We start from the raw sequence: 22,218 nt of genomic DNA, 5'->3' as shown, positions 1-22,218 counted from the left end.
ATTATAAAGCTTTTTTAAAAGGTTCCCCATAAATATGGTGAGTTTAGTGGTAAAAATATTACAGTGTTTACAAAGTGTCCACAGATAAACAGGTAAATACTGCTGGCAGTCTCAATTTAGCACAGTATTTTTTAAACCTTAAATGTGGCCATAAACTTGTATTAGCATAAAAGGTTGTTTTTTATATATATATATATATATATATATACACCCACACACCCCTTTTACCAGAAATTCTTCACGTTTACCTCAAATAATTTACACTTCCACATTGGTAGAGATTCCAAAAAAAATTCAGCTAATGAATTGACTCTAAAAGCTCTTTGAGATCACACTCTGCAAAAAGCAATTCGAAGATGTCACACAGGGTTGGGTTGGTATTTTCAGTTTTCAGAGAATGGCTGAGGTTGGCAGGGACCTCTGAGGTCTCCTTGTGCAGCCCCTGCTCCAGCAGGGCCACCCAGCACATCCAGGCTGCCCAGGCCCTTGTCCTGAGAAATTCTGAATAAATCTGGGGATAGACCCTCCACAACCTCTCAGGGCAGCTTGTTCCAGTTTGGGTAATCAGACACAGCTTCCTGTATTTCACTTTGTCCTCTTTGCCTCCTGGCCACCACTGGAAAGAGCCCAGGACACTTTTTGAACCCTCTTTCAGGTATCTGTACCCATTCAGGAGGTTCCCCTGAGCCTCTCCTGGGAGCTGAGCAGTCCCAGAGCTCTCAGCCACACCATGATGGAATTTTCAGGACTATTTTCCAGTATTCTGTTTTTCAAGACATTTACAAACTTAAATTCCACCACTACTGAGCTTCATCTTTTTCTTTCTTGACACATATGGAGGAAGAAATTATAACGATCTGCTGGTTTAAATAATCTTTTCCATAAATAGTAAACTCACACACCCATTTCTTAAGCACAGGAGTACACAGCTCTGTTGGCCTTCTGGAGCTTCTCTGTCTTCATGGAAAATAAAGACAGTTTGTTCCATAAGCACTTTAGGATAAATTAAATTAGGAATGGTGGCCACGCTGGTCAAGAGGAAATTTATGCCATGAAATAATGCCTTTTTTTTCCCTGTTTCTTACATAACCCCACCAAGAATGTATTTTAATTTGGAGAAAAATTATATTCATCCATTTGAAAACAGAATTTTAATATGGATCAGGATTTTGCATTATAACTCAATAATGTTCTGAACTATAAGCAATAGGTAATTTGAAACAAAAACAAAGGCTTTTGGCTTTGAACATGAAATAGCACCAAAGCTGACAGAACAGAACTTCTTGGCCTTGAAATCAGCATTTTATGAGACTGTTGAGGGAAAGGTAATCCATATGAATTAAACTGGTTTGTTACTACTTAGGTTACTGACCCCAACAGAAACAAGAAGCCAACACAGAAAAATGAAGAAACTCCCCCCGCCTCCAAACTTCAGCAATTTAAATAATTCTGATTATTCTGCTACTTGATTAGCCTTCTTTGTGATAGAAATGATGGGTGTTTTCCTCAGCAATAAAAGAAGTGAACATGACCTCCTGAAAAAAAAATTTACTGAAATAAATGTTCTAGTTCCAGGCATCAAACCCACCATTTTTAACACTTAGGAAAAAAAACCCCAAACTCTGCCTCCTCACATTTTTAAATATGACATTAATTCATAAATACCAAGCTACTAAGGAAATTTTTAACTGCAAAGATAAACTGAACAGTGATGCAATGGAAGTTTAAGCACCAAGTTTAGAATAATACCACTAAACTAACCCAAACCCCAAATATAAAATTATCTCTCTGCCTAATGAGGTAGCTACAAGAAAATCTCACTCTGCTGGCCTGGAATGGAGAGGGATAACAGAGAGGATGATGAGCACCACTGGGAGGAGAACTCACCTAAATTGTGTCGCTTTGTCTTCGCGTGCTCGTGAATATGTTTCTTTGTGAAACAGCCAAAGAAGACACAGTAGAGGCAAGAGTGGAGTCTGTTCAGGTGGGCACCACACATATGACAAATGCACGACTTTGCCTGAAACAGCAAAACAGACACAGGTTGTGAGAGCCAGAAACATCCCCCAGCCCAGGCACAGCTCTCATGGCTGCCCTTCCCTCTCACTGTGGGATTGCTGCACAACAGGAGGGAAACTGTTCTGTGCTCATGTGCTAAACCAGCATAACAGGGAAACTGTTCTGTGCTTGTGTGCAAAACCAGCATAACAGGGAAACTGTTCTGTGCTTGTGTGCTAAACCAGCATAGGAAACTGTTCTGTGCTCATGTGCTAAACCAGCATAACAGGGAAACTGTTCTGTGCTCATGTGCAAAACCAGCATAGGAAACTGTTCTGTCCTCATGTGCTAAACCAGCATAACAGGGAAACTGTTCTGGCCTCATGTGCAAAACCAGCATAGGAAACTGTTCTGTCCTCATGTGCAAAACCAGCATAACAGGGAAACTGTTCTGTCCTCATGTGCAAAACCAGCATAGGAAACTGTTCTGTCCTCATGTGCAAAACCAGCATAGGAAATTGTTCTGTCCTCATGTGCAAAACCAGCATAGGAAATTGTTCTGTCCTTGTGTGCAAAACCAGCATAGGAAACTGTTCTGTCCTCATGTGCTAAACCAGCAGCTGGACAGAACACAGGAAACTCCTCCATTTGTCCAAGAGATTTATTCAGATGAACACCAGAGCCCAGGGAAAGGAGCTGCCCAGCAGAGGGGTTGAGGGGTGAAGAGGCAGCAGTTGGGGTGGTGGGACCACAGCAAGAATTCTGCTTTTTCACAGCACCAACCTCCTTGATGCTCTCAAGAGCTGTAATACAACCTGGACATTAAAATGTGTGTGGGTATTTGATATTTCATTGCTCTGCTGAGAGATTCTGCCAGATTCCCTCATTAGATTTTTCTACATTAGTCCAAAGAACAGTGGCACAGTATCAAACCCATCCCAGCCAGAGTTACAGAAGTTGTCTCTGCCATTCTGAGACTGGCTTTGGACCAGGAGCTGAAAGCAATGAAAGTTTCCCCAAAACTGCCCAGAATGGACAGGAGGAAAGTTGCCCTGATTCATTGGAAATTAATAAATTAACACCCCTGATATGACAGTCTATGATAGCAATATATTTCAACAAGTGAATCTTAAGGACTAAAAAAAGTCACTGGAAGGTTAAATTGACTTTTTGACTCCTAATCACATTTGAAGCACTCTAAGCCAACAGCATCTGAACTCATCTCTTAGCATTAAACTAAAGTACTTCAATAATGTGTTTTAATTACTCTGTTTAATAAGAGACTTAAGAGAGTTTTCAGGGTAACTCTTCTGCTCAACCACACTGAAAGCAATTGAGGTTCAATACCATCTGACTGAAAGTTACAGACAGGAGAATTCCTTGCAGTAAATTCACTTTTCATCTCAGAACTGCATTCAGACCTATGTATGAGGGCAACTGAACTTCTGTAACAGCTTAGAGCTACAAAGAACACTTAGAGCTATGTCTGATTTTACAGCCTAATCTGAAAATACTATTTCTTTGCTTGACAATATAGAAGGACCCATTTCTCTTCATACTAAAAAAAATAAGAATTGGGATTACTAAAATCCCAAGATATCATCTAACCCAGGCAGTGCATTTCATCAAAAACAACCCACAAAATTCTTCAGTAATATTTGCCCAGTCTGCCACAACTTAAAATTACTGCTGAATAAATGATGCACAATCTTGTTCTCTAGTCTGGCATTTTTCTCTCAGAATACTTTTGGCTTTTTAAAAAAAAATCATCAAAGCAGCTTGCAATATGTTGCACCATGTAATTTATTTTCATGCTCTTACAAATTAAGACTTAAATTCTGAATCTCACATGTTGTGTATTCAAAGTTATCATAAGTTGTTAGGGGAAAATGTTGAATCGAACTCCACACACCTACAGGAAGAAATATTTTAAAGTTGGGCCAAAAAAAATTCACCACCACCAGCACAATTTCCATCTTTAGAAAAATGCTGCAGAACTGTCAAACTGTTGCCTAACGGCCGCAGAAGCTAAATGGGATCAGCCTATCTGTTAAGATTGCTGCTATGACAACAACTCCAGCAAGCAGCTCTTTTACTGAGCCAGCTAAAAATAAATCTTTTAGCATGAAATGTATTGTAAACACATGACATAACAAGCATGTAAAAGCTGGTCATTTTAGGCTAAAAGGCAGAAAATTTGTACCGTAAAGAGTTTTTATTGCAGTGGAAATTAAAATAAATTGAAGAATGTATAAGGAATTTAGTGAAAGTTGAAAGAGCAGTTCAATGACCTCTTGGAAGGAAGCTGTTTTATCCATATCCTCTGTTTGCTCAGGTTAGCTCAAGGTGGCTTTTCAGAAGTTGTAAGAAAACAAGGTTAAAAGAGAGAGTGAGGAAAGAAATCAATATCAAAAACCACAGTGGCTATTCTTAACCAGATTAGCTGTCTCCTTGTCATCTGTCTGTGCTTTTAAACAATTTGCTAAGTTAAAACAAAGCTGCCACTCTCCTACCCCACCCCAAATAATCAAATCACTTTGTTTCATAATACTCCCACCCTGCTCCCATCTCTTGAGGCTACAGTCTTAAGATGAAACAGAATACTGCAAATGAGTAATGAGAAGCAGTTGGATCCATACAGTCACCAGCTTGTTTTAAAACAGCATTCAACTTTTTAAAAAGGCAAGTTAGGTCTTGCTTATGGCTGGATACTCTGGGGAACTCAACCAGGATTTCAGCTACAGAATCAACCTGTCACTTCTCCTCCCTCAAGATACAGGAACATCCCTTCCTTATCCAAGAGTTTTCCCTTTCCTTCACACTCTCTCCCACTGTTATTCTGCTTCCTTCCTGTATTATCCTCACCCTCATCTCTCCATCATCCACAATCCCTCATCTTCATGTCCCCAACCAGTCTTCCTTCAATCCACACTAAACCTCTGTCTGTTCCCTTTGTTTTTGCTCTGATATTCCAACAAACCACACACAGAAACCAGAGGAGGCTGTGAATGTTTTCCTTCTGGAAGAGTATAATCCTTTTTAAATGATAGGAAAGAATGGTCCTGCACAATATAAATGGTGTGTGCACATACAGAGATTTCCTGACAGTTCTGACAGCATCTCAACTGAGGAATTCCCTCAATTCCTGTACTGCTCCCAGGGCTGGGCTAACCCACAGGCCCAGCCCCAGCAATGGGTTTGGACCCTCTAGAGGAGGTTCAGCCCAGCAGAGGAGGGGGCAAACACCAGAGCCTGACACACCCAGGGGAGCTGGCTGGGATCTCCCCTAAGGCAAGGCAAGAGTTCAACAACTGCTCTCAATGCTGTGAACAGCCACGATATAAAATGAGTTAAAAAAGAAAGCAGCAGGCATCACTAGGACAAAACCTCGAGTGCTGACACTCCAAATCTTGCCAAATTGTCAGAACAGCTTATTACTAGTTTACCATCAAACCATCAGAATAGCAGTGGAGAGAATGAACACATCCACTGATGTTCTGTCCAACAGCTCCTGCTCTGCTGTCCTGGGCCAGCTCAGGCTCCACCTAAAGCAAGGAGGTCACACAGGGCAGGAGCATCAGTTGTTCTAAAAACCCACAAACCTGTCTGAACCTCATGTAATACTGGCTCCTCAAACCAGCCAATGGCAATGGAAATGGAAATAAACCATCCCCACAATGCCAACAGTGCAGGGAAAGCAAGAGGCATCCAGTGACCTGAGCTATTACAAACTCTCCTTCCACATCTGCAGCTATTTCAGAAACAGCTTTAGAAGTACAATTTTTATTTAACTGTATATGATAAGAGGAAAACATCTTTTTAGAAGTTTTCCACTGTGGTACTTAGGAGTCTTGCCTCTTATGCTCACACTAAATATATCAAAGCACTTGGAGAACAGAGAGGTTTTTAGCTACAAGCTTGTAAGCCAAAGACCTCCTACCTTTCACAGTCTGCAAAACATCTCCACCACAAAGGTACAGGGGAAAAGATGGTGGAGGTAACACTAACAAGCCAGTGGGAGGCTTGGGAGGTTAAAAGATCATAAGGAAGGTGTTGCTGCCCTGTAGGTGTTCACAAGTAACTCAAAGAAGCAGATTCTTAAGGCAGTCTTAAAGCAAACACGGGTTATGGATCCCTGAAATGTTTGATCAGGTACAGATTTGTAGCATTAGGAAAGTAAAAGCTTCCCAAATCAAATCTACTTTATTTTTCCAACTTTTAAAGTCTTTTGTGTAAAACAAATGTAATGCTTAGATACATCAGAAAAAAAAAGAGGAAGTATTTAATTTTCTAACATGTTATAATCATTACTGGAAGTTTCTGGTGGGTATCCTTCATTTTCCAGCCCAAACCTTCTTCAGAGACAACTTTATTCTCAGTCTGCACAGATTAAGGTGTTTGTTGGGCAGGTCTACATATGCCTGCCCAGAGAATAGAGTTACATGTGGGAAATTCTGCCTCCATGCCCAAGTTTGCCACCAGAACCTGCTCTGTTCCCCAGGAGCAGTGTTTGTGCTCCACAAGTGTTACCTCAGCTCTGCCAAACTCTTCCTTACAAGGTTGTGCTTCAGAGCACTCGAAAGAAGGTGAAAGCAACACTTGTGTAGAGCCTTAGGAATCTGTGACAGTTCCTGCAATAAAACTTTGCTTTCTCGAATCCTTAATCCCTTACAGACACATGGACAAAAGTGAGGAGACTGAGTTAAGGTTTGCAGTGTTCATTGCCTTAATAACAGACCAGGGGAAAGGAGAAAAAACAAATCCAAACCAGCAAAGTCAGAGACCTTAGACTGAAAATTTTTTAAAATGAAGTGCAAATGCCTTCACTGGGCCATAGATCAAGACACTGAAGGAAAATTTAAGCATTTTTCTCACATATTCAGTGTTCCAGGCCTTAATATTCACATTTTAGGAACAGTCAATCCTCTCTGGGAATTTTTGCCTATTCTATTCCCCTTGCTATGTTTAGATCACAGCCTGGACACAGAGTTTTATTTTTATTCTTATTCATTCATCTTGCAACCAATTCTCTCCCAGATCTGAAGCAGCCCCAGCAGCTCACACTGAGTGATGAACAGTGTGCTTCCCTTGGCCTATTTTCTGAAAGGAAAAAAGGACAGATAATCACAAAGGCCCTGAAACCAAGCACAGCTGAAGATGGAGCCCTATGGCCGTTCCAACAGTGGAGTTTCTCCTGCCCTGTGGGGGACAGAGCCAGTGGTGAAGCACAGCCAAGAGCATTTCTTGCTCCTGAGCATTTCTTGCTCCTGAGTACCTCAAGAGTAACAAAAATGGGTCAAATCTGCCTCACAACAATTCTGTCACTCCTCAGTCTGTATTTACTCCCAGACTCCCTGTGCTGTGCTCCTGACACCAGTCTGTCACAAATCCATCAAACACCCGTGCAGGGGCTGGGACAGTTCAGATATTTAAATCATTTAAACTTCAAAGCCGTGTTCTTAGAGTTGAAGAGACAAAAAGAAGGAATTGATTCTACAGTTCTGCATGATATGGCATATAAATCACTCCTCCACATGCTGATAGGATGATTCAGTTACTCTGAGTCAGTGCACTGCTCTGACACATCAGCTCTAAATAATTTAAAAATCAACTTAAGTATTGTTCACTCACTTCCTGCAACCAAGTCTTAATTAGAAAGATTGGAAATGTCAATTTTGTCTTTAAAAGTACATGCCATCAATATTGTAAATTTTATTTTCAGACCCACTGAGGTCAGGGGTACCCATAAAGGTTATATTTGTACAAGCAAAACTGTGCACTAGTTACAGAATTTTTGAGTTTGGTAAGTGCTCAGAATACCACAGGTAACTTCATAAACTGGGTTATTTTAAATGTTTGTTTAGACAGCAGCAGAACCAAAAAAAAAAGGCAGAGAGGAGATGTCTGCACAGCTCTCCCAGACTGAACAGGACACTTGGCTCTGACCATCTGCTTGAAGTTTGAAGACAACAATATCACAATTTATAATTAAAGATGAAATGGCCTAAGCTGTTAAATAACATCACAGTTCTCAGATGGAGTGTAAATAAAAATATACCATTATGACCATGTGAGCAGCTTGCTGCTGATTCCAGTGAGTCCTACTTCTGTCTGTAACTGAATCAACTGTGGAGGAGAAAAAGGAAACTCAACATGCTAGAAAGCAACTTGAGGAAACTTTTTTCCCTTTTATCTGATAGGGATTACATGCATGGACAATACTCAAAAGAAATACAACATTTATTTCTGAATTCACTCTGAAATGAAGATGTTGTTAAATGAGAACCATGCCATAGCCAAAGTCTACCCAAGTTACAAAAACATGATTTTGGTTCAAGGGCTCTCATCAAGAGAACCCTGCAAGCCAATCTACAACTACATAACCCAGATGAAATTAATAATGATGTCTGGGGGCAAAACACAGAACTGAGTAGGTATCATTAATTCTACACACAGATTTTTCTCCAGCTCTCCTTATTCTGGATGATGTGAGTCATTTCAGGAGATGGATATTGAAATGCTGTGATTTTTTAAAACTTTTTCCATTTTTTGTTTTACACAAAATTCTGCAACAGGTACAAGGCTGAAATGAAACTTGGGAGGAAAAGAGTGGTGCAATTTAAAAGACAGCATGAGCTAGAGGAAAAAATAGGAGGATGCTCTAAAAATGTAATTCTGCTTTTCCTGCACATAGTCACAGTAGTAAAAAGTTGTATTTCAACAAGAACAAAGCAATTCTCTGGAATTCAAATGACTATGCTGAAATTGCTTCTTTGCTTCTCCTTTGGTAGGTGCTCATCCCCTCCACCAGCATTTACAAACCTAAATGATTTCTCAAGTACTTTATAAAAGATGCAGTTAAGAGCCTATTGTGTTTTTAAACCATTTAAATAATGGACCTGATTCAAATTAAAACACGTGTCCTTCTATAGTAAGATTCTTTTAACAGTGGGAAGTCTATTTGCCTTGTGAAAACACATAAGCTGCTTAAGGTTCAAATGCTCTGCTCCTTCCCTGGGTACATCCATAGCATGGAAACATTCTGTGTGTTGATTTTTATCTATTTCCTGCAATGCACCACTGCAGCAGCAAATTCCACACGAGAACAGGGGCCCTGCCAAGACCGCAGCAGTGTGTGCTCACATCAGTGCAGAATCCGTTCCTCTCCCTCAGCATCCCCCACAGCAGCAAATCCTGGAAATGTTTTTAAATGTCCTATTAGGTAACATATTGATCTCTTCTGTGGGCTCAAGGAATGAGCTAAACAGCCAAAGCTGCCTGATGCTATGCAGAGTCTTATTCAACCCTGCCCAGGCTGCAGAGATTCCTGTTCGCCCTGTGGAAAACTAAGAAATGGGATTCTTCCTATGAAAACAGGAATGCTCTTGGGAAGTTTGCCACAGTATTTGGATGGAAATATTCTAGATAGCATCCTTTCAGAAAGGAAAGGAAAAATAGACTTTAGGATCAAAGGCCTAACAACTCCTACAGGCTCATTTGGAAAAGCACACATATTCCAGCTGTCTTTTCTTTAACTGCTCTGTGATAGCCATAAAAATACAGACACTTAATGAGCTCAGATCAAAGCCAGAGCAATTCTGCTGGTAGGAAAGATGGATGGGAGGATGCTACAACACAGATTCTCCACGGTGTGACTTACCAGTGGGACAAATATGGCAAAAAAAGACAAAGGGTAGAAAATGAGCAGCAGCAGAATGACAGAGGGCACCTGGTAGTGACTGCTTGATCTTTAAGGTCCCTTCCAACCCAAGTCATTCCATGATTTTAAAAACCCCAAGGCCACACTGAATAGGGCACATCTATTGTCAAAACTTATTTGAGTTCTTATATATGACACATATATGAAATTAGAAATTCTGCTTGTCTAGTTCCATTTATGATTTTAAAATCAGCACCTGAGTATTTATGTTCAGGAATACTCCAAGCTGAGGAACTGCCAGAGAATGAAAGCAAATCCTCAATGTGCTTGCACAGAACATGACTGATATCCAGTAAGCTGAAGTTTACTGTTTCCTCACACCTCTATACAAAACAAATTAATAATTCATGCTACTAGAGCTAAATAAGAGGTCTTTCATTCACTACAAAACTTTTATGCAAATTTGCAAGCCTAAAGTTATGGAGATAAAACAGAGATAGTCAGAATTGCAATTCACCCTTTAGAGGGCAAGATTTAGATGGATATTCTGAACTCTACAGACAGGTACGTCAGCATAGAAAAAACATTATTAAGCAATATAAGCATAAAATATGTTCTGGAAGAGAAAAGGAGCTTAGATTTTTCCTATTAAAACTGGTAAGATGAATGAAAGCATCTTCAGAAAAACAGCTGGGAAAGAAGCATTCTCATGACAGTGATTTACTCCTTCATCCATTTAAAGAGTTTGCAAATTGCTGCAGTCCCACAATAATATAATAAACATTAATCACAAAGTATTTAGGAAGGTGGGCGATAGATTCTGAGCAAAGAGCTTCTGTCTTTTTCCACAGAGTGCACAGCCAACTGTGTTCTAACACTTGGTGATGTATTTAGAACATTTTTGTTTTGCAGAATATGTGCATTTTACCCTTCTGCCATAGGAATGAACTGGGGAAGGTGCTGATAAAGTGTGAGTGCCTCAGGATCAGGGCACAGGGAATTCTCCCTGCTGTGGATAAGGAGGGCTCAGGGAAGGGGCACTTCCCACACAGAGAACTTTGGAATCACAACAAAAATGTCATCCAATGTGCCCACTGCTATCAGGATTAATAAAGACACCATTTGGTTATTATGTGTTTTAACAAGGTTTCAGCTATAGGAAGAGCTGCAGGATGTAGGATGACAATCATAGAAGCAAGTTCTGCATTCTTTCCTCACTGCACTTTATTGACTACATCTAAAGAGATCTCTGATTTTTTTTCCTAGCAATATCCAAACACTCAACAACACTTTGTTTGTTTGTTTGTTTTCTTAATGTACCAATCACAAGTATTAAGTAGAAATCTATATATTCTTCTCACAGCTGCCTGGAGGCCATTCATAGATTAGTTATATATTAGGTCATTGCTTAGTTCAGGCAGCCTAAACTGACAAATTTCTGAATTGAGATTTTTTAATTGGAGCACACAGAAATTCATCCTGAAATTTTGCATAGTCTCTTCTGTAAATTACTAAAAGGAGTGCTACTAAGTAAAAAAAAAGTGTTTGTTTTTATTTTTAAAGTCACATGAAAAAGTCTACCCTTTTTAAATAGTGCAAATGCAATTATCTGTGTCTTTCTGAGGTGTCATCCTCAGTAATTTTGACTCCAAAAAATTTACCATGATTCTGATCAGTCACAGTTTAATAAACATGAAGCAAACCTGTAAGTGAATGGAGTTGACATCCAGGCCCTAAATCTGTCCACTGACATTTGTGTAAAGGAAAAAATAAAAAAGAGGTCTAGAGCTTCACTGCAATTCAATTCTTCAAAAAGCAGCAAAAAGAACCAGCAAAGAGATTCAAACCTTCAGCCTGACCCCACTCACAGAGCTGCCTACAAGGACCAGAAGAACATTTGTGTGCAGGTCAGATGACACTCACCCTCACAGCAATGGGAGAAGTTCCTGCTCAAAGCAGCTTTGAGCTGTGTGAATTCTCTAGAAGAAAAAAATCTGCCCTTATATCTGTGAGAATAAATATACAAACAGGGTTACAGAGGTATTTTGTTGGTAGTGGTTTTATTATTGTTGTTATGGGTTTGGTTTTTGTTTTAAATTTAATTTCCAAGCAGCTGCTCCATCATATTAAAAAAAGCTCCACTGAAACTAACAGCCAAGCAGGAATTGGCCAGAGCTTTGTATATCTGACGAGTACTATATGAAAAATGTTCACATTCAGCACAAAGTCAGAACAAAAACATTATTTTCCACAAATTCACGGAGAACAAACTTGCACAACAACTCCAGTGTCACTGTTGTAAACATGTAAACAATGATTCATGAGTATTTTGAAACAGATTTTCTATTTCATGTTTTACCTTCTAACATTTCTTCTGTTCATTCATAATTTGGATCAAACTGGAAAGATCTGGCTGAATTTCAGAGTGTTTGAACACTTTTTATCAACTCAAGGTAGCTGCAAGACTGCAGCAACCCTGGAAGTGAAGCCATCAGGAGACTCCAAAGTGCTGCATGCTGATGGCATTCAGCATCACCTCCAGCAAAAGATACCTGTGGGATCTCAGCATCTCAGTCCTGAGGTGCTGAGCCACCGAGACCACCTTGGGGGGCTCGGGAGTCCTGGAATGTTCCAGAAGTGTCTGGTGGCTGGACTTTGGTCCTACACAGGAGACGACACCTGTATGAGGATAGGAGGGTTTCACCGGGGTGAATGGTGAAGGGATTGGTTAATTAGAGAGTGAGACACAGGGTTTAGGATTTATGTACAGGGGGGTTTAGAGAAGTAAGATGGAGGAATTGGGGTGTGTCCTGTCCTTCTTCTTCTTCTTCTTCTCCTCCATCTTCTTTGGTGATGGTGGCACTTTCGGATTGGTTATTACTGAGAGTGCACCGAGTAATAAGAATAAATGGTATTGGGGAAAAATGATAAATATTGTACACGTAACCATGGGTATAAAGATAGGTGCCCGCCCGGAGGGCAGCACAGTGTGCTCATGGCTGGCTGCTGAGCAGAGCTCTGTCAGGCTGAAAGAAAATCTTTTAGATAAACAATTAATAAACATAAAAACCAAAAGAAGAACTGAAGCCTCTTCTCGTCCTTCGATACGCGGGCTGCCCCAAGGCCACCCCGGGCCTTTCCAGGCCCCTCAAACAACACAAAAACCCGACAATACCAAGATCTGACAAGAACATTTTGTGCTGACCAGCCAGGCCCCACTCTCTTCACTCATCTTCTGTGCTTATCAGAGGAAGTGCTAAACCCTTAACTCAACATAGACATTCCCTCCAACAAAGGCTGATCCCTTCAGCTCAGCTCATTCACATCCCACCAGCATTATTTCCACATCTTCCTTTTTAGCAGGCTGCTTGGTTATATAAAGCTACCCAGTGAAAGCAAAAATGAGTAGATTATAGTGTTGGGTTTCATTTCTGGACATTGTGCTTGGTTTGTCATTTAATGTAAAAAGTGTTAGTTTCATTGAAAGCATGGCTATAAAAATTAGTTAAGACAAAACAAATGCAGAGTGCAGCAGCCAGCTGGGCTCAGTGGCCAGGAAAGCTGATTAGGCAAAGCACATGTTTTAGCCAGAGCACACCTCTGCATTCCAAACAGAAATCCCAGCAGGACAGCAAAAGCTTTTGCAACACCAGGATAAGACAAGCAAGCAGAAAAACTCCCAGGCTGTTAATTACAGTCAAAATCTATTTCATAATATCAACAACAGATTTTTCTCCCTATTTTCATTTAAAGGATGGAATAAACCAAAGCCAAGACACCTCCACTTTTTGACTTGCCATATTATAGAGAGAAGTTTGTCTCACCTACCCTCAGCTTCCCAAAGGAAGGGGTTGGAAGGGCTGCAGCAGAAAGGGTCAAAATAAAATTTAAAAGTGCAGGAACTAAACCAAGCCTTCCTTCCTTGATGTAAAGCATGAAAACATAATGTGGGCATTATATAACCTGTCTGTGTAAACACCAGTTTCTTTCTGAATTGATTTGTTCACACGAAATTCTAAAGCTCCTATTAAAATATAAAAGATGAAAAAGGAAGATGATATTTCAGTTGAAGTGCTACCCAGTCCTGGGGAGATAAAAATCCATCTGCCTTTCTACTACCAAATACATCAAATCCTGTGTGTTCAGGAGTGTGTGAAAAGTAAAAAAAAAAACCAAAAACAACCCAAAAAACCACAAAACTCCCACTCAAACAAACCAGAAAGCAGAACAACTCCTTAATGCTGAACCCCACAAAAGATCATCTTACAGAGCAACTGGGCACTTCCAAGAACCATCTCTGGTGGCCAGTTCCAAGCAGTTGTTAGTGATATTTCTAAAGGGGCACAGCTTTAAACCTAAATAATTGAAAATCTGAACTGTAAAAAAATCCTAAAACTATTCCAGCTCAGAGTTGTGCAGAACAGAACCACCAAGGCAGAACACTCAGACACGATGCCACCTCTTCATTCACAGTGCATCAGAACCCATCATGTGCCATTGCCTCACATCCCCACAAAATGCTCTTTAAACCACAATACAACAACTCCACTTACAAGACAGCAAAGCAAAATGTTTAAAGATGTCAAAGAATATCTTGAACCTACATGCAAAGCAAAAATGCTTCTAAAGCTTAGTGACAAAGAGCTGATTTTAAATAGGAACAGGAATGGGTTTAACTCCTGCCCTTACAGGAGCCAGGTCAGGAGAATTCAAACACAACCTCTCACCCTCTGCAAGCCCTTATGTCTGTGCCCTGTCTGGAAGCAAGAAATGTAACATGCTACATAATACATGACATTTTCCACCTTTTTTTTTTGTGAAGACATTAAGGTTCCTACTAGAGATTTAATTTAGTCCACTGCCAAAGAGCTAGAACAGTACTCTGATGTAAAAGACAATTTGCCTGTCAAAGTTAATGAATTAATCCAGTTATTCTTTCATTAATCACACAGAAATTAAGGATGAAATTAAAAGATTCTCTAAGAGAGGGGAGATTTTTCAGAAACTTTACAGGCATGTTCAAGTGGTTTTCATCAGTCCTGCAAATCCATTCCCTGGCACTTCTTCCTCAGTAATGAAGTAATTGAAATTACCATGCCAAAAGACTTAATCAGAGCAGGATTTCCTGATGTCCCATTCCTGATAATCAAGTGATGGCAGTGCTAACTGAGGGGGGGAAAGTGATACCTACACATGTTTAACCCAGAATCTGCATCAGGACTTTCCAGTTCACCATTCCCAGGTAAAATTCATGGAGAAAATATCAGATCTATTAATATTCCACAGGACCCTTTGAACGAGTGTTTGCACAGCAAATTCATCACTGCAGTTCTGCTCGACACAAGTCAACTGACAACACTAAAAAGCAACAAGGAGAAAAAATCCACATGGTGGACATGTCAGGAATATTGTGAAGAAAGAGGGAAAATAGAACTCCACTCAATGTGACAACTTCCTAGAACAAACCTGTTTCAGCCCGTTCAGCTCCCTTTTCTTTCACTGGCTCTTGGGAAATTCTGCATTTTGGAAAGAACTGTTCTTCCTTCTCAAATGAAAATACAATTTATGTACATACACACACAATGTGTTAAAAAGTGTAACCATTTTACTTAGAAGAAAGAAAACAGAATTTGAATCCTAATTTCCTACAAAGATGGTTTCAGAACACAATTTATATACTCTTAACACTCAGCAAATACCAAGTACCAGGGACACATTGCAATTTCAATTAAAAATGATACCTTAACACAAGAATTGTCTGTATAATGGGGAAATACATGGGGTTTTTGTAGAGGCTTTGATCTGTTTATTAATGCCATGGATATTCAGTAGTTCACATTGCATCCTTGGACAGCAGCAGATTCTGTAAGAGCTCAGAGACTTTTAAGAAGAGAAAAACAGAGGGAGAAACCATAATCCATCAGTGGAACACATGCACCTGACAAACGAGGAGCACGAGGCATTTGAGGAGTAGCAGGGCCTGCAGAAGATGCCTGAAAGCAGAGAAGTTGCTTTTGCAGCCCAGGTGATTGCCAGCACCTCCTGGTGCCCGTGATTCACTCACACACCGCACTCAGAGCTGCAGCTCTGTCACGTTTGTCAGGCACAAAAAGACAAAACTGAGATTCTACCTGGAAACAGCAAATACTGAGCCCACACCACGTCCATTAACACTAATAATTAAGATAAGTAGTGTTTCATTTAGCAAAAGCTGCAGACAGCTTCAGAAAAGAATTACTCAGATGTAATTTAGAGCTGATTTTATCAGGGGAGTGTGAGGGTACTTGGTACACGTGAACTTTTGTGCAAAGCAGAACATAGAAAACTTCAGTTGCATAAATATCATCATCATGTGATTTAAATAACTTCTTTGGAAAAAAGAATCATCTATCTGAAGACTCCCAACTAGAAAAACGACACTAATGAAAATTGGAACACACATTGGTGAAACAAATTGCTCTTTAACTCCCATCACAAACTAAATTCATCTTTTAATCAGAGTAAGACAACAAACACCAACAGCCAAACACATCCAAAGAAATTACAAAAAAGGATAAAGGGAGAAAACATCATCCATATGGTCTGGCTCTGCTGCTCTGACAAAACACAGCAGACCTTGAAGCCTCTTTAATTGATCGTTAAATGAGTGAACCTGAGGCTTAAACAGGCAGAGAAAGAACAGATTCTGCACTACACTGGATACCACACACCTTGAGGCATCTCAGTTACCATTCTCCACTTTTCCTGCCCAAGGTTAAGCAAATTACCAGTGACTGTATGTGTGTGGGTTTTTAACATATATACACACACCAAAAACCCCTAATTAAACTTCAAAAAAAAATCCACTGCAATGGTTCTGTGCATTGAAATGAAGGATTAAAACCTCAAAATTCAAACTGAGACTTTCAGAAGTTAACATCTGGAAATGCATTTATACAGGAATAAAAAACCCCAAGCACTGAGCTCCACCCAACGACAACATCACAAAAATGAAATAAGAAAGTGCTCTTACAGGATTCTAAACACCAAAACACATTTTCTCATCTTATTCTGGTCTCTCATGATACAGGATGAAGTTTAATAGGAGCCTGTTGTGAGACACTGGGATTGAAAGAAAGAAATTTCATAACCACTTACAATAATTATTGGCATTTTTAGTGAAACAATAGATGAAGTCACAGTATTATTAACTCTGCTATAACAGAGCAGTGGCTGCTCAGTGGACCAGAACTCACTCATTGAACGCAGACTGACTGGAACAACCTGAGGAACTTTTTTTTTTTTCTTTTATGATTAAGACAATACCATGGAGAATGGTAAAACTTTACTACAAACAACTCCTAAACCAGCCTTTGCATACATTTTTTTACTTTTTAAAATGAATTACTTGTACAATATGTACATATAAAACAGCAAATCAATGTGAGATTGCCTGACAGATGAGACAATACAGTACAGAAAGTTTAATGAGCCACAGACTTGAGAAAGAACCAGCCACACACTTCAAACACACAGACTGCTGGAAAAACTAATAAAATTAATGCTTTGTTTGTTGAATGTACATGAATTACAATTACAGTTTTATTGCTCTGTATTTGTTCAAATATACCCCAGTGTTCCTTTACACAAATCTACGCTTCAAAATAATCAATGGAGTAATTAGAAACACTGCAGAGAATTAGGGCATTGAGTAACATTTCCATAATTTCTCCTAAGAAATGATTAACAGATATTAGATAGCATGAGCAGTGCTTTTGAGGGACTTAAGGATATACTCATTTGGTTTTCCAATTGAAGAAAAGAGTTCTCATTTCCAACTGGCTTCCCATCAGCCAATATGTTCCTTCAAGACTCTCCAAGAATGAGGAGTATTGGTACAACCAAGGAATCTTCCATGCTACTACAGCACCAAGTGAAAGGGTTTTGGGTTTCAGACTGACAGAAAAAGTTTCCTTTGTTATGTGGTTTTAAATTTGAATTTTGACATATGCATTAAAAAAGGACAAAAATCAAGAAGGTGCATCCACAGGAAAGAGCCATAACTTCCCTCTGAGCTGAGTCTGCTCTGCAATTTCTGCTGCCTTTCCAACGTCCTTCAGGGAAATCCCACTTGGCCAACAGTTCCTGTGCCAGGGCCTCATGTTAACAATTGTGGACAGAACACTTTGCTGGGATGGGCAGAACCAGCTGTGCCACCAACACCACCCTGACAGAATCAGCCTCAAATCCCATTTCTCCCTTAGGGTCTGGGGGGATCATCACCCCTGAACAGAGCTCTGGGCTGTTCTACCACACTCCAGTAGTGAATTCCCTGCCATGTCCTCACTGCTCACTATTCAGAGGTTTCCTAAACAACCAACATATTAAAAATACTCTTCCCTCATCATCCCCCACCCAAAACAAAGAGGCTTTGCCTCCAACCCTTCCACATTCCCTCAGTTTGTATGAGATGTTGTACAGGCTTCCATCTCCCATTATTTTCCATTTACTTACTGCCCATACAGAAACAAAGCTTTGCTGTGGCAGAAGGTAATTATTTCAATCAAGCAGGAGACTGAATTCCAGAGAAGCCCAATAAGCAAAGCTCAGACAGCAGCAAGGGCTCTGTGGGTCCTGCCTGCCCTTCTCAATTCCAGTTCTCTCCCCAAAGGAAGGTGGATGGGCTGCTGGAACCCACAGGTTCCCTTCAGCAGGGAATCCATCTGATGCAATCTCAGCAATTACCACATTGCATTCCAACAGGGAAACATCATCACAAGGTAGGACTCCACAAGCTCTGCCCCAAAGCTGTAAATGGCTGAGGTCTGAAATCAATCAGTTCAAGCAAACAGATCAACTTAACACTTCTTGTTTCCCAGCTGAGCAGCTGAATTTGGGAGGGAGCAGCTGGACCTGAAGATCTCAAACAGCAGTCTCACTGGGAAAGAGAGAAGTTATGTATTCATCATTTGCTTTCCTTCTTCCCCATATCACAGTTTTCAGAAACTTTAAATAATTTATTGCCCTTCACATACTAACAAATCTTCTCTGGCAGATGAGACACATTTTTACACATTCTTCCATGGATCTAGCCTGTCCCAGCTTCCAAAACTCAGACTTCCCAACACTTAGGGAAAACATTAACTATATACAGTAGAGCTCATCAAAGCTCCAAATCCCTCATCAAAGTTAACATAGCAGCAGACATTTGTGTGTGCTTGGCATTGCTAAAAAGAAAAAAAAAAAAAAAAAAAAAAAGACATTGTATTTGCTATTAAAAATAACCAGAGTGCAATCTGAATGTTGGTATGAACAGAGAACTCATCTGTCAATTTGTTCTAAACAAATTCCTGTTCCTGCACTCACGGAAACAGTACCAGGAATAAATTCAACATCTATAATGCACAGATTGAGCCTCCATCCATCATTTGGATGTGGCAGTGGAGGCCAGAAACAGAACAGGGAACTCAACCTTTCTCCCTTAGCTCCCAAAGCTGCACAGGCCACCCCAGCAACAGGAACTGCCTGGGCTCTTAAAGCCCCTGCTCATGGGAAAATGAGAGGCTGATACAAACACAAACCACAACAGCAGGATAAAGGGAAACACAGCAACGAGGGAGAAAGTGAATTATAAAGTCTTTTATCTGAACAAAAGCCAGAACTTCCTTGGCATATTGCACTTGAAAAACCAGTTAAGAGCTTGAAGCAAAACCAAGGGATTCTTCAGGAGAGTATTACAATTGCAAATCACCAGTAATCTCACATAGATTAGAGCAGAAATATTCCATGAGAGCCAGTACAGATTTATAGTCCTGATCTCTTGCTTTGTCTCCACAGCTAAAAACATGGGTGGTGTTCTGGGGACAAATACATGGCTTTGTGCTTTACAGCAGGATTAAAAAAGCATTTGAGAGCACTGAGGCCTCAGGCCTTCTCAGAGTACCTGAAATTGCTGAAAAGCTCTCCCTGCCAAGCACAGAGGGGATTTGCTCAGGTCTGGAAGAAGCCCTGCCTAGTTGTGATTTTCAGGGCACAAGGAAAATCCTGTGATCTGGAAGTGCAAAGAACTGAGGCCAAGGAATGAAAAGCAGGGGAGCTCTGCATGACACACAATGTGTGGGTAATAATAAACTCTCCAACACTGCATTTTTACCTGGATTTTGTCCTCTGGGAACACATTCATAATAATATAACTTCTATGGCACCTTCTCTTAAAACACAAAGAGAGGATAAAATTATTGGTGACACAATGTCCAGCCACTGGATATGATGAGATTTATGCTGGAAATACATTGGGAAAAGTGTATTTCTGTCTGACTAAACAGTCAGTAAATCTCACCTCCCTGGTAATCAGACACCACCATGCCCAAAATGAAATGGATACCTTGGGAAAAAAAACCTACATAACTTGCATTTTTCTACAGGACATATATAAGAGCAAATGTTAAGTTGTTACAGGGGACTCAGATCCTGTACCAAAAATCCACTTATTTTCCTCTTCAGGGCTCTACATCTCAGATATAACTAAACCAAACACCATCTTTAGGCCAGTGCTGAGATGTGATGATATCCAGAGTTCACAAAAGTTCTCCTGCTTTTGAAAGATCCTAAGGACACAGATGGCAGGGACTCCAGTTCTTCTGAACTGAGCCAACCCAGTCACTGCCTCTTAGAGAAAACACAAAATTTCCACAGCACCCAACTATGGCAGAGAACCCAACAAACAGCAGGGGAGAAACTGTTAATTTCCTTTTTTAAATTCCCCTTGTCCTACCTTAAAAGCTTTCCTTCCTTTTTATCCTGAACACAAACCAGAACTTCCCTACATGAAAAACCAGAAAAATGAGCCACAATCAGAAGTTCATCCACGTCCTTACTAGTGTTACACAGGAATGTGTTTCAGTATATAATAGTTTTTCCTCCCTGAAGTCAGAGCAGCCATAAAAAGGGGGGAGGGGAGGTTGATTGCATGAGTTCTGCAGCATCTGGCTATGCAATAAGACTCTTGAAATAATTTTCTCTAGTGTAGCATATAGCCAACAAATCTGGCAAGAAGCAACTTTCAGCATGTGTTGCTGTGACAGCAATGAATTATCACCCCAGTCTGCAGCAAGATTAACACTTACAACCTTGGCATGAGGAACAGTCTGCTCAGACTCTGTGGCAGGAGAAGTGCTCCGTGCTCAGGCTCGAAAGGGTGGGCTCATGGTAAGAAATGAGGAGCACAGAAATGCAGACATTTGTCTAAACTGTAAACAAACAGATAATTTCTAGGGGAAGAGGCAGTGTACAGCCAGAGAAGTAGGAACATGAAGGAAAACTCATGGTATGGAAGAAAAAATGAGTAAAGTAGCCATTAAAAACAAGGTGCTGTCTGTTGTAGAGGATTGCTCCAAAGCACAGATACAGAACAAAAATCAGGAAACAATGCACCAGATTGCTCCTGCTTAGCACAAAAATCATTGACAAACTCAGTCAAGCCAAGCTGATGTGAAATGAGAGACACTGAAAGCTTGGTGTGATCACTGAGTCCAACTCAGGACATTACAAAGTCTGCCAGACCTTGTGTGCTCTGCAGCAGAACTCACCATTACTTGCTAAGGGCAGGTTCAAAACCAGCTCTGGCCCCACTGGAAGGTCAGACAGGAAATTACATCAAAACCATCTCTGCTAAGAAGCAGACTCCTGGTCATCCATTCCACTTTTCCAGCTAACTGACCACAAAGAAACCTGGAACCAAAGCTCCTCACCACAAATTCTTAAAGCAAAACTTGAAGAAGCAGCAAAGGACAAAGCTGAAGAACACACAGTGCAATCTCCTTCCTGCTTGAACACTCACCACACTTCAATCTTCTGCTCTGTAGAACTGACAGAACTAAAGCATGACTTCTGCTCTTTGATCTGGTTTGCTGAATTTTTTTTCAATAAACAGTTTGGGAGTTCCACCAATCATCAATTTCAATTCTAAAGCAATCTCTTTGCTTCGTGAACCAGAAGAAAAGTACATTAATGCTGGTAAGAGTTGATTTCACATATTATGTGTTCTACTTTCAAGACCTTAACTTGAAGGAAATACTTTGAGCAGTTAAGCAGTGTGAATTGAAACATATGAATTGGTGAGGTTAAGGGATTTAGCACTGAGGAAGAGCAGGACAAAAGGATTTCATATCTTGAAAGAAAACTAATTCATTAGTTTTATGGATATAAAAGTATTTAAAGTGACAGGAACAGTCTTGCAGGCATCACACTCAGCAAGGGTTTACATAGAACAGAGCTTTCTGCATGACAAAAGGAAAATGTCACAATTTCCTTGAAAAGCTTTATTTCAGATACCTGTAAGTAGATATAACACACCTGCAAAAAAGAGTATTAAGAGAACAGTATGTGTTGAGAATTTTGTAAGAAGCTATTACAAGTCATTTACTACCTTGCTAGGAAATTACCTCCAATTCCCTGTGATTTGAAGCTTCTCCAAGTAAAAAGGTAGCAAAAATATTGTGTAGCAAAGAGGAGCACACACTGAGTAAAAACTGTTCCTGCAAATGAAGGTCACTTTGAAAAAACTACTTTGTAAAGAAATC

The 22,218-nt window shown here is 40.1% G+C and overlaps 1 protein-coding gene across 2 annotated transcripts in view; it reads right to left on the bottom strand.

The window, feature by feature from the left end:
- Positions 1–22,218, bottom strand: part of USP22 (ubiquitin specific peptidase 22) — a 91,607-nt gene that overhangs the window by 56,527 nt on the left and 12,862 nt on the right. For both annotated transcript variants that reach the window (XM_064725993.1, XM_064725994.1), the window contains exon 2: positions 1,888–2,020. In XM_064725993.1, the coding sequence (XP_064582063.1) occupies positions 1,888–2,020 (133 nt within the window). The remainder of the gene's footprint in view (positions 1–1,887; positions 2,021–22,218) is intronic.

This window comes from Zonotrichia leucophrys, chromosome 14 (assembly GCF_028769735.1).
Source record: "Zonotrichia leucophrys gambelii isolate GWCS_2022_RI chromosome 14, RI_Zleu_2.0, whole genome shotgun sequence".
NCBI lineage: Eukaryota > Metazoa > Chordata > Aves > Passeriformes > Passerellidae > Zonotrichia > Zonotrichia leucophrys.
Note: the sequence above shows the minus strand (reverse complement) of the source record. Positions and strands in the feature narration are given on the sequence as shown.